Below are 13,065 nucleotides of genomic sequence, written 5' to 3' on the forward strand. Positions count from 1 at the left end.
AATTTTGCCCCGTCACTTTGAGGGGCATGAAGCAGTCAAAAGGGTACATATGTACCCTTGTGCAGATTATCGTATAAAGCTGGTGGTTCAAACAAAGCACACTTCCGTTGTTGTACTGGCAGCTTGTTTGAGCACCAAATCATAGCGCGTGAAGTTAGTGGACAATAAAATCACGAACTGAGGCTCGGGCATTTCGCCCTCGAGCTAGTTGCTCGTTTTCATATATATCGTAACGGGACAGAGTAGAGATCACTCAAGAGAAGCCTCTTACCAACCCTTCTTGCGTGCAAACCGCTTGTTTAAAAGCATCAGCACCTTGGATACGTTGAATTGCACGTATTCAAGGTCCAGATCCTCAAGATTATCTTTCTGCATTTCTAACAGATCATCAAGCTTGAGATCAAGCTCCAGAAGCCCGCGAGCGCGACCTGTTTGACGCTCCTCGTTAGTATATCATTAACGAAGAAGCTTTCGAATTCCAGGAACAGAAAGATAGGGTTAAGGGCTGAAGTGCTTACCTTTGTAATGCAGGCTGATAACAAAAGTGCCTGGCAATGGGCTCTTGAACATGAAGTAGATATTGGCTCGCCGGTTCTCCGGGACATTACTCTTTCGGATCACGCCTTCTTTCTCAAGCTGTTGGTGGGTAAATTTGTAGGGTCCGAGCTCTTGATGTTTCTGCTGCTTTCTCTGTTTTCCCTCTGACTGGCTACGGACATTGTGCAGGTAGGATTTGTACGTCTCCAACTGACCCACCAAATATGCGTTATGGTCACGAATTGTCGCAAAGACTTCCTCAAGCTTTTTGGTCTCGTCCAGAACCTTTTCTTTTAGAGATCCCAGATGCACCAATTCCTGTTCAACTTCGTCTCGAAGCAGGCTGAACTCATCAGACCGATCAATGACACCCATTTCCTGTAGCTGACTCAACAGTTCCATGGTGCGAATACCTTTCCGCACCATGACGGCATCGTTCTTCAATGTAGCTGCGGCCTCTGCGATGCGATCGAGTCGGAGCGGTCGGCGGGCGACTACTGAGTTTGGAGGTAGAGATCGCAGGATTTGGACAAAGGTTGATTTAGCTTCCATAAAGAATATCTCCTCCTGAGTAATGTCCAGGGCTGATGTCAAATCATCCACGGCTGCCTCCCATCGACTGAAGAGGGGAACAGTGATAGTCCTGTTTTCTTTGCGCGGAACTTGGGTCGGTGCTGTGCCAAGCTCGTTCAAGAGCTCATGTAGGCGTGAGTGTTGGTCTTGAGCAAGAGCCACACTGTGCTTCTCCAAAAGCGTGTGAGTGGCATACATCTCGTTTAGAGTGATCTGCAACTCGAGGTCGCGCTTGGAAAGGGCCACATAGTTGTCCATTTCCAGGCTCTCGTAGAAGTCCTGCACTTCGCACAAATCCAGCATGAATTTGTTAACACGCTCCTTGTTCTGCTGAATGAACGGTTGTAGTTTAGCCATATATGGCTCTTTGGCGTATGAGGGTTTGTTTGCCAGGTTCTGGAGCATCTTTGCAATCAAGGTCAATGTACGTCGAGGCTTCTCTGTAGGAGTTGCATCGATCAACATATAAGACCGTGGGGTGACGATGGCGGGGTTGATGAAGCGAAGGAAAAAGAAACCTCCAATCAGGGTACAGATGGTTTGGTCCTGGGCATCAGGATATTTGCGTCGAGACAAGCTTCGAATCTGCTTGCAAATCCATCGGATACCGTAAGGCGTCTCATCTACCGAATCAATGATTGTTGATAAAAATCCATTGGCAATCTCCGTCAGTTTCCTCAGCCGCGGTGCAATAATGGCTTGGACCTGGGCATTTTCTGCTGCAGCCTCTGCGGTAACGGATCTCGGCAGATCCGCCGGCAACGAGCCATGTTTCTCCTCATGTTCCATGACCATCGTTTCGTACACCTTCAGCGGGTTGATTTCCAGGTCGACATCGCGGTACTCAATCAATCGATTGATCTGGTCGGCCAGGACCTGTTTTAAGTAACTTTGACCAGGGCCACGGCGAGTATAAGTAGTCATCATGCGAGATACTGGGGTGTTCTGGCGCAAAAGCGAGGAATATTCCGGAGTATTATCGAACTGGTAAGTGAGAACCGATTGGAACATGGTAAGAAGAAGATGCTCTTCACGACTTTCGTACTGATTACCGTAGATAGTGAACATGACCGTCTGGAGGAGGGAGTCGATTTCTGACATGGAGACGAGACGACATAGGTGGGCGATGTGACGAGGTTCAGATTGGAGAAGGAAGAGCAGATTGCCATATTTCTGAGTTTTCTCGTCGTTGGGGAAGAAGCCCTCTTGGGGATCAATGGCTTCGTCGAGGTGACTAGCAACTTCATTTTGCTAGAAACTATCAGCTGGGAACCACGATGATAAGCTAGCAATGGTCTTACCTCCTCAAGGGCCATACGGTTCTGGATAAGTAAGGCGATCCGCGAATCTAGATATCGTACATCCTTTTCCAGGACGAAGTTTTTCTTTGATTGTGTTGAGATCTTCGACTTGAGTTCTCGTAGATATTTTTGTGCTGTTGGAGGATTGGTTACAGATTAGCAGGATTCAGTGGTGGGACCAGATAGTCAACTCACCCTTCGCCAAATCATCTGAGATTTCCAAGTCTCTGTCCTTCGCGGACATCGACAGGTACAGCGCAGTGACTGAGAAGCGCTTGGATTGGCGGAGAGACCGGGTATCGTGAGAAGACATTGTGTTCTGTCGCGAAACTGGCTGAAATGATGAGGAAGAGGACGTGGAGGTTCTGGAAGCCGGTTGCAGCATCGTAGCTACGGACATTATGTGTAGTATGATAACGTTGAACCGTGTGATGTTGGGCGCACCAAAAGAGTGCACCAGACACGATATATACTGGTAGGCAACCAGCCACAAGGGTCAACAAAACACCTTCGCTAACGGTCAATGTAGAAAGTCGATAATGGCCACGGATCCAGTCGCTGAATTTTCACGTATCAGGGCTGGTCATCTGGGTCAAGGCTATACGGCGCGATCACTTGCAGGTATACCCCTTATCGTACACGCTAAACGGTTGGTGGGTGGCCGGGGAGGGGGAGCAGGGAGGCGATGGCACAGGCGGCGGCAGCGTTTTCCGAGCAGTAAATCGGCAATTGCAAGACTATCGACAAATACTGGGTTTCATGTGTCGCTGGTTGATCAAGAGAAGATGAAAAATGAAAAAAAAAAAAAAAAAAATTGAGGGCTAAGAATGAAAGGGTAAAAGAAAATGTCGGTGGAATGCCAACGAGGGGTGGAGCGCGATCAACAGGAGACACGCCTTGACCAGAGAGAAGCCGCCGAGAGGTATCAGGAAAGTCGCGAAATTTAGACCGAGAAGCGGTGGATCGATCTAACTTGCGAGTACTGTGTAAGAGCAAGAAAAGAACGACGTTGAAAAAATTGTTTGATCAAGGAGAAGATGGGTTCAGGGAACGAAAAGTACCAGCGCCAAAGAAAAGTAGGGAGCGCAAGGCACCTGATGGAGATTAACGGGGGATATTTTGGCGGAGGGGGAGAAGAGGAGAAGGAGATGAGGCAGGAAATCAGGAACGGGTCCCGAAGTCAACAAATAGGAAAAATTCAATATCCTGTACAAATGGGGAGGGGAAATGGAAAAAAGAGCAAGAAAAAAAAAAAAAAAAAAGGATACTTACAATAATTAATGGCAATCCTAATGGGACGATAATAATCAAGAAATTTCACGATAGTCAAAAAAATAATAATGTAAATATGTCGGAATGGGTTCTTAATCTTATTAAGGTATGTACAGTTGTGACTGATAGGGAGAGACAAGATTTAGAGAGGGGAATGAATGCATTGGCTGTCTGAGAGTGGTTTTTTTATTTTCTTATTTTTATTTTTTTTAATTTTGAGGGAGAGGTAAAAAAAAAAAAAAAAAAAAAAGGGAAAAGAAAAAGAAAGAAAGTATTGAGGGGGGAGGAAAAAAAACAATTTTTTGTTACCTTTGGGGCGTTAGGGATCGGAAGCCAGTGGAGTTGCGCTTCCGTGACTTGCAGCAAACAGGAACAGGAAACCCTAGCGCCTTGAAGGTACCTTAAAAGTACTAAGAATCCTGTACCTAGTACCTACATATGTAGGTATGGTGTATAGACATACATATGCATCTGGCATATTACTTGATCGAATTATTTATTTATTATTCTTTTTACCATTTTCTTTGTATTTTTCTGTGCTCTTCTCTGATCTATAGAAAATTTCTGAATGGTAATGTGTCTATACTTTGCGCTCTCCACTTCACTCACCCCAGGACCCATCGACACTAATCAATCCCTGTACCTGAACACATTCCTTTCTAGGATTCCACATTTGCCGTCGATCCCCATACGAGAAATTATTATGGACTACACCGCAGAGTACTGTAATCTCACTGTCCAGAAGAATAGCCAACACTGTCAGTCAGTGCTTTGGAATCTTAACCTTGAAGTCTTAATATGTCGCAGTGGAGAAAAGCTCACTAATTGAGTTTTGCTTTCCGTGTATAACACTATTGACCTATACGAAATATGGAGTAATTAGTCTCGTCCCAGTGATTTGTGATTTTTTACCTTTTTTTTTTTTTTCTTTTTCCCCTTTCATCAAGAATTTGGATCTCCATGGATATCATCTTATGTCTATCGCGTTTCTCCGAATGCAAACACGTTTTATGCTTGAACTGATTTGGACTGAATAACCCCCAAAGTTAATTCCAGTTACCTAAGTCAGGATAACAACAATAAAAATTGACAAAGACAAAAGAATCCTGCCAAGTTCCGAAAGCCATGCAATATGTTTCTCAGTAAGACAATGGATTCGGACGATCATCTTCCGATTAATTCCTTTCCCCAGGCGTAAGAGGACGATGTATGTATGTATGTATGCAAGAGAGAGAGAGGGTGTGTGATATTCAAAGTGCAGTACAGGATGTGGACGCAAGGGGAATTGCTCCATCGGGTAAGTAGTAGGTAGATACCGACCTTGGGACTGGGTCGGAGCCACATGCTGGACATAGCTAGAGTGATTAGTGTCTTTAGTTAGTCGGTTAGTTGAGTATGGAGTAAAGTGTGTAGTCGGTCTTGGCTAAATGGTCATTGTACCCTTTTTCCTTTTTCTTTTTTCTTTTTTTCTTTTTTTTCTGGTATGGACCAAGTACTCCGTACATACGTGTTGCTTGCTGATAATAGTAATCCTGCCAGAAGAAGAATTTTACATGAATAAAAAGAATGAAAGAGAAAAATCAAACTAAGCTAGATAGAAAAAAAAATTCTAAATAAAAAATTTTTACTAAGCGATGCAAGACGTTTCGAGTTCCCTTCATCTATTCTACCCCCTGTTCCAGTTACACTGCAACCGAACCCAACCAAATCAAATCTTGCCACTCATCGGGAGGACAGGGGGGGAAGTGCGGTGGATTTTTGGGTCTCCGATTTGATGCTGCACACGCAACGGTGATGACGGAACTTCTTCGCCCTCTTTTCTTGTAGGTTAATTAATTAATTTTTCTACTGTTAGCTAATAAATCGGTGCTTGCGGCGGCTATCAAAGCCAAGGAAAGTTGGGAATGATTCACAGTTTAACCTTGTTTCACAGACCAACTGCGTGATTGACAGTTTGAGGTATACTTAATAGTATCCCCCTGGAGTATGTGACTAGTACTATGTCAGTTAAGCGGGATTTTCCATAACAGACTGTCATATGCAGGTATTGTCCTCCTTGATTGTGGTTTCGTCTGGTCAGGAGTCTTGCATTTGCCTCGTGTGCTATAGTCATTCAATGTTATTGGTCACCTCACCCCTCCCTTGTTGGTTGGATGAAATCATGGATCATTCCAGGATGACCCACAGGTTCATCCATCACTGATAACGGAGGCCACGCTACAACCCAGCTCCACTAGGTATAAGGAGGCTTTTCTCTAGATTCTCAAGACTTACATTGTACATCTGTACAGAATAGGCCACAGTGGAGGTGAGACAAAAAAAAAATAAAATAAAATAAAAATAAAAATCATCAACAACTGTGACGCATCCATAGATTCCCCGTAGTAGGGATGAAACCACACTTTCTCTTCTCTGCTTCTCATAAGGGAGGACGGGAAACTTTAGACCGCTCATACAAGGAGCCCTTAGCGTCCAGGCTCATGTCTGGTACCTGCGTCGAATTAAATCATTCAATCCGCTCGCCCGCTGCATCTGCCTCAATGCGGTTTAGTTGGTTGAATGTACTAACTAGATAGGTATTTTACATTCAAAATCCCCTATCACCCTAATCAATTCTTGGATAGATCTTTTTTTTTTTTTTTTTTCCTTTTTCTACAGGGGAGAATAGGATTGTCAATCCAAGGATAGGTATACTGAGTGAGTACTACTTACTACCTTGTTAGAATTAAGGGAGGATAATCAGTTCATACGACGCCATCAAAACCCCGTCCACCATCATCCGCTTCCAATCACGCCGGTTGTCTCAAAAAGGAGACCGACAATCCATTACATCATGGACTCTCCGTTCCTGAGAGACTAAAAGGCCACTAGCGTCCATGCACGTAAATTGTCAACCGCACAGATGTTTCAGGAGTCAGGTGGTTAGAAGATGCAAATCCAACGGGGATTAAACCCGGTCAATTTACTCAAAGTCCGGGGTACATACGTAACAGTGGTCAGCTGTTCATTGAACATTCTCCTGTCAGACTTTAGCTTGGATTCCATAGTCGGGACTATCTTTTCCCTGTTTCTCTCGGATCGGCCTCTGTCCACCTTCTACCGCAGTGGCATACTCTAAGCTAAAGTAGACCTCCGTGTATGGACATACTCCGTATCCATCTTCATACTGAAGGGTATAGTGACAGGACAGTTCGCATGCAAGCTGGGTGAGCACAGACAGCTCCAGACCACCCGAACCTCACCCGTGGAACATCTCGTATTCCGCATACACGCGCCCTCGCCCTCCACCACGACGGTATTAAAATGCATGAATCATGACTCTACATTCTCCATACTATGTGTGGTACCTGGATAGGCCAAGTCTCGGGAGTACGGTACCCTTGTTCTGATAGGATACCAGATCCATGGCAAAAGAGACGATCGTGACACACAGCCCTTCTTTGATCCTTTCAGCAGAACGATTTATAAGCTCGTTATCTCACCACCCCTCCCCAAGCTGATGGAAAGAAAGGGTAAGCACAACATCTAGACCAATCGACCATTTTGAGGCATTATTCCAAATCACACACCGCATCTTCTTGCCCATCGTGCAGAACCCACGGACCTCCTCCCCGTAGCAAATACCTCAACGGTTCTTCCACCCAGCAATCTCTCCAGTCAAGTTAGGGGACATGCCGATCGGCCTCTGTCTGGTGTCGGGGGATAGCCTAATTGCTCATCAATTGCATACACCGGAGAAGCTAGTCATCGCAAATGTCTCCACCCTGGACGGGCCCCCAGCTGACACCCCCTGTAATGCAGGTTAAGTCTAAATTAACAGCGTTGGGTGCATCAGGGATTAAGTACTGATAAGCTAGTTCTTCGTCAGCGGGTTCGATTATGGTTATGCTACTCATACTACTACGTAACGTGCACCTTTTTCTTGATAGTAGAAACCTGAAGGGCAAACGAGAGGTGTAACTAATCACCTTCTGACGGGACGGGTAGCTTTTCGTTTGTCAACGAGGTCATTTAGGGCCCGTAGGGAGTTGTTAGGCATAAATCGATGTCCCTATAGTTGAACTCTTATAGTATACTTTCCGTTCTTCCAAGGGAAAGACACTTCGTGTTACGATCCGCTTCGGCGTCACCGAGATTTCCAACTTCAACGGTCTAAGCCCTATGCGGCCTTAACCTACTACTTATGGTGGTACGTTCCTATATTGGACCCATTATCGCTTTTCCCTTGGGCATTATTCTTCACAGAATTCAACTGATCCTCCATGCCTAGATACAAATACGGTATAGGCGCGCCGCGTCAACCTTTTGTGCCGGGCGTCTGGAGTTTTCCAGTGAGCTGAGCTTCTTGGCAACACTGACCAGCATTCGGCCTGACAGGGCCTCGTGCCCGATAGCTCCTATGCGCGGTATAATTCTAGCTGGGGAGCTCTAGGCTTAATAGTCTTCATTATCGATAGTGAAGATCGCCGTTTGCCCACCGATCTGGCCCGGCCTGTTCAAGTTACTTGGCCATAAAGGAGAATGCTAGTTCAACGCTCGCACTTAGTTTCCTTTGTAAGTTTTTCTTTGTAGGACTTTACCGGAGTTCTGGACTGGTAGAACACAGAAACTACTTGAAGTCTTCTAGAAAGAAAAATGCAACCCCAAATTGATCAACAAGCATAAAGAACAACTGAAAGAAGCTCCCACAATATTAAGGCCTCCACAAGGGACCATACCACGAAATAGCCCTACGTCGACAGCCCTGAGCTCGACTACAAGAAGGGGCAGTCATTCGGGCACTTTGGGGCCGGGAGATTGGGGTATCCATAATTCTAAGGGATCTGCCCCTTTTAGGGGGCACGGCCTTTATAGATCTATCCGTATGTATTCATGACACGGGGATTTAACCAATCGCCAGACAATGCATGATTATGGATATGCCAATATTCCACTATCCCAATCAACCCCTAGTATACAACCAACAAAAACCAATCTACTATAGAAAAGGAACCATGCAGATATCCCGTACAACCATCATAAGCCACAAGAGCGTCCTTAAAAAAGTGCTGACAAAGCAGTGGCCGACCAAGTAATCTAGTTCAACGCATTGACCAATTAGGCAATTATCTTCAACCCCAGATTTTCTCCAGCGTCCAAAAAAAAATCAACCCCAATTCCAATAGAAGCGCAAGAAACAACTAGATAACCATGTCTCCTAAACAAGAACCCCTCTCCCCAAAAAGAGCCTACCTACTCTTCTACAATGCCATATCCACAATCCTCTGGCTCCGCATCCTCCTCACCGTCCTCACAACCCCCGACCCCGCATCGACATACACAACTCTCGAGCCCTGGACCCGATGGACGCAAACCCTAGCAGTCGCAGAGATTCTCCACTCCGCTGCCGGTAAGACCTAATCCAACCTTATCTACCTCATCCTCCAAAAAAAAAAAAAAAAAAAAAAACCCCCAGTATATCAAGTATATTTATACTAACAACCCCCGTGGGGAGGGGAATGGGGCAGGAATCACCCGAAGCCCCGTCTTCACAACCTTCACGCAAGTATTCGGCCGCAGCGTACAAGTCTGGGCCATTAACTATGCCTTCCCAGCTGTCACCGCCCATTCCTGGGCCTACCCGGCTATGCTACTCGCCTGGTCTGCAGCAGATACCGTCAGGTACTCTTACTTCGTAGTAATGCTAGCCGGGATATCGGTACCTGCTGCGTTGAAATGGCTAAGGTGAGTTCTTTTTCACATCCCATACTTAAACTAACGAACCCCCGGGCCATAGCCCCCGGGTTGGGGGATTTCAACTAACACAAATGAATGGATAATAGATATTCACTTTTCTTCGTCCTCTATCCTGTCGGAATCAGCAGCGAATGGTGGTTAATGTATCATGCTGCAAATGCTACGTCTAGTCTCGTCGTGGCTGGCATCTTCTATTTCTTTCTTGTGCTTTATGTGCCGGGTATGTGTCATTCTTGGTATTAGTAGCTGGCTTGTCTAATGGATTGCTGTTAGGAACCCCTATGATGTATAAGTACATGGTTAAGCAGCGGCGCAAGACCTTGGCTCGGTCGTAGGTGGAGGTTTTTTTTTGTGTTTGGGGGGGGGGAAGAAGATTCAGTCTTCGAGGAAGGGAAGGGGGTTGGTTCTCATTCTGTTTGCTTCATGTATTACATGTGTATATCTTTGTTACAAGTTGTTGATTGATTCAAAATTTTCTGGGAAAAGGCATGTATAGATTGAGGGAGGGGTCTCTGCCGACTTTGTTCTTCGTATGATATTGGATATAGTCTAGTGGCTTGGTTTATATGTACATATATAGCTTGGTAGTGTGAGATGAGAAAGAGAAAACTTCGAGTGGTATGATTTTGAACTGGCATGGGCTGTACTCTCTGTAGTTTTGGGGCTGATACCTCGTTATGATAAGGGGTGTGGTTGATGGGAGGTTTGAAAGGTAACATCTGTGTTAAGCAGGTGGCGCGTTGTAGGGTTCGTGGTGTGGGCTGGGCAAAGCCCATACTGAATCTGAGGTTGCATTTTTGCAGTCTGGAAGACTATTGAGTGTTTCTCATCTGGAAGATAGCCGTTTTGTAGGTGGGTTGATCCATGTTCTTAAAGGCTCTATTAATTCTGTGTAGAGAATTCGCTATGGTTAAGAAGTGTGAGAAATACGCAAATGATTTTATAGTAGAACCAGACACTATGACGATGACTCTAATGAATGCCTTCGATTTCGTTATTTCTCCAACTAATCGGGTATCGTTATGTACTCAAAACATTTTATACCAGTGCAACCAATCTCCCGTACATAAGACCAGACGAAGATATCTATTTTTAATGTGATCACCTGAAAGTGAATGACTTGCCGGGGGTCTCACGCTTCTGCTTGCGCACTCCACTGGGTGCCTCAAGCGCCTTCGCGTATGGGTTGAATGGTCGTTTCTTGTGAAGTGAGGCGGTCTGGGCTGGCTTTGCGTGCAGGACGGAGGCAGCGGCCTCATAGTTGAAGGGCTCAGCTTCTTCCTTCTCTTCCTCGGGCTGCGGAGTCTGCGACGCAGATTTGTTCTTCTTTTCCTTCCGGCGTTGTTTCTTGGACGGTTTCTCCCCGATGTGTATCACATCGCTGGGTTCATCAGCTTCTGGCGACGGAGCTTCTTCGCTCTTCCGTTTGCGCGGGCCACCAAGCCCTTTGACTGTGAAGATCTTGTTCTCCTCCTTTTCTTCTGGTGCTTCAATAGGAGCTGGGGTAGGTTTGGGAGGCGCAGGCTTGGCAGCAGCCGAGCCAGCAAGCTTGTCGCGAGCTTCAGATACCGTACGAGGCATGGGTGGCAGCGGGAGCGACAGTCGGAGGGCTTCTGCAGAGGCGACGGCGGAGTACTCGGGAGGAGTAAGGGGTTCCCGAGAGTCCAACACTGCACCCCAGAACTGGGAGACCTCGCAGCGCGCAGCAGTAGGCAAGTTCTCCTCACCCATAGGTGGCGTCACAAGACCCTGTTCGGTTTCCGTCGCTGGAACAGATCGCCCCGTCTTTGTCGGCTTCACATACACATCACGCCATTCAGGGCCGTCGGCGCCTTCAATTTTCGCGTTTTTGATGACCTCCAGGAGGTCCGCGGCTCTGTCCTTGGCGATGGGTGTCACTGGTGACAGTGTCCGGAACAATGTCCCCAGGTCCAGAGGCATAGCGTGGGCAACCTTGAAAAGGATGTGCTTAGGGAAGACACACTGCACGCCTTCGTCCTCCTCTCTCGCAACTGCGTCACGCCATTGATGGACTGCTCTAAAGACGGCAAATTGCTCCTTGCTCAGGACCGCGGGATTGCGTGATAAGTAGTCGTACCAGCCACCTTGTCCTTGACCTGTGGCAGCATCATAAGGAGAGCGCTCGAAACGTTGCAGAGCTTCGTCCTTTGACTTCTCCAAGACGTAGTCGATGAGGTTGTTTTCGGGCGTTGAGTTCTGAATGAGTTCGTTGCGTAAGTGATCGAAAATGTGAAGAAGGTAGTGGGTATCGGATCTGGCGTAGTCAAACATGCCCTCTGGAATCGGCCGAATTCGCCAGTCGGCCATTTGGTACCTTTTGTCGGCTTCAAAGTTGACCAGCTTCTGCAAAAGGAACTTCAAACTCCGCTTGGGGTAATTCAGAGCGCAAGCAGCGTGGTATGTATCAAACATGCCAACTACGTAGAGACCTAGATCGCGTTGAAGCCAAATGATATCCATGGACGAACCGTGGAACACTTTGAGGATGCTAGGGTCCGCAAAAACCTCATTAAGCATCTGAAGCTCCTCCCTCCACGGTTTCAGCGTGTCGACCACCCAGTCCTTATCGCGAGTACTGATCTGCATCAAAGAAACAAGACCTTGATAGGAATGCACATCGTGATGCTCTAGATCGATAGCGATCTCCTTCGCAGATTTAAGCTCTTTCAACATATCCTTCACTCCTTCCAAGGTATCCACGAAAGTTGCGGCTGTCGACTCCCAAGGCTGATAAGGAACGGGAGGTGACACAGTGTAGGTAGACTCTGGATACTTTGCGGCGCGTATCTCGGGCTCATACGGGTTTCTAAAACCTGTCGCAGGGTCCGACGATTCAACGGATTTCTCCAACGGAACCACCGCATGCGGTTTAGTTCTGAGCAATGGCTTGAAAGGCGACACATCGGCGTTATCGACTTGACGCTCAAAATGCAGCTGAGGCTTCGGGATCTTCGACGGGCCGTAATCGTAAATGGTGGGAAACTTCGAAGTAGTCTTCTTTGTAGCCTTGGGTGCACTCTGTTCTTGCTGCGATGGGCTCAGTCTTTTAATTACACCGGTAAATTCATCCAAGCAAGCATCCGCTCTTTCCAAAAGAGCATCAATAACATCCACCACACCGCGCCAATTGTCTTCGATAGAGTCTTCATCCTGCAGGGTCGGCGCGGGTAAATCGGTACCGACTGTGGCGGCTTTCAAGAGAGAAGAGGTTAGTGAAAGAATCCTGCCGCTTTGTTCATCGATGGACTCAGAAAGCTCCGCGCTTGAAGTGCGGTGAAAACTGAGATCTTCAGCAGAGAGCTGGCCAACAGTGCGCGTCATCTGCACGAGCGACGACGTTAGCTGCTGCTGGAACGGCGGAAAGTCTGCTGCGGAATCCATTGTGATTTAGCTCCAAGTATCCTGTTTTATGACAAATACAGAGCTGATATGGTAATGAAAAAACAGACAGGGCAAGATTGTTTGCGCCTGGCAGTCGTGTTTAACCAATAATCACTTTTAGTTCATACAAAAAAAAGAAAAAAAAGGAAAAATTCGGAGGTGGAGAAATGCTGACGCCGGCGGACTGCTGACCGCCTACTGAAATCGGACTAGAAGGGTACAGCGGCGATGATCATTCTCATTT

The 13,065-nt window shown here is 46.7% G+C and overlaps 3 protein-coding genes across 3 annotated transcripts; 1 reads left to right on the forward strand and 2 right to left on the reverse strand.

The window, feature by feature from the left end:
- Positions 1-267: 267 nt before the first annotated feature.
- BDV27DRAFT_152962 (Ras GTPase activating protein IRA2) lies at positions 268-2,724 on the reverse strand (the record flags this gene model as incomplete). Its single annotated transcript, XM_032071685.1, has 4 exons — positions 268-428; positions 519-2,361; positions 2,412-2,545; positions 2,607-2,724. The coding sequence occupies 4 exons, from the start codon at positions 2,722-2,724 to the stop codon at positions 268-270; spliced, it is 2,256 nt and encodes a 751-aa protein (XP_031932545.1).
- Positions 2,725-8,818: 6,094 nt separating this feature from the next.
- Positions 8,819-9,754, forward strand: BDV27DRAFT_165339 (putative membrane protein; the record flags this gene model as incomplete). The annotated part of the gene is made up of 4 exons (XM_032073899.1): positions 8,819-9,072; positions 9,191-9,407; positions 9,506-9,639; positions 9,693-9,754. Exons 1-4 carry the CDS (start codon positions 8,874-8,876, stop codon positions 9,752-9,754), a joined length of 612 nt encoding a protein of 203 aa, XP_031932546.1. The 5' UTR covers positions 8,819-8,873.
- Positions 9,755-10,458: 704 nt separating this feature from the next.
- BDV27DRAFT_120675 (exosome nuclease subunit RRP6) lies at positions 10,459-12,917 on the reverse strand. The gene has a single exon (XM_032065172.1). The coding sequence runs from the start codon at positions 12,819-12,821 to the stop codon at positions 10,521-10,523; it is 2,301 nt and encodes a 766-aa protein (XP_031932547.1). The 5' UTR covers positions 12,822-12,917; the 3' UTR covers positions 10,459-10,520.
- Positions 12,918-13,065: the final 148 nt, after the last annotated feature.

This window comes from Aspergillus caelatus (genome assembly GCF_009193585.1).
Source record: "Aspergillus caelatus strain CBS 763.97 unplaced genomic scaffold BDV27scaffold_11, whole genome shotgun sequence".
Classification (NCBI taxonomy): domain Eukaryota; kingdom Fungi; phylum Ascomycota; class Eurotiomycetes; order Eurotiales; family Aspergillaceae; genus Aspergillus; species Aspergillus caelatus.

Coding starts and splice junctions, on each gene's coding strand:
- BDV27DRAFT_120675 (XM_032065172.1), bottom strand. CDS start 12,821: ATGGATTCCGCAGCAGACTTTCCGCCGTTCCAGCAGCAGCTAACGTCG.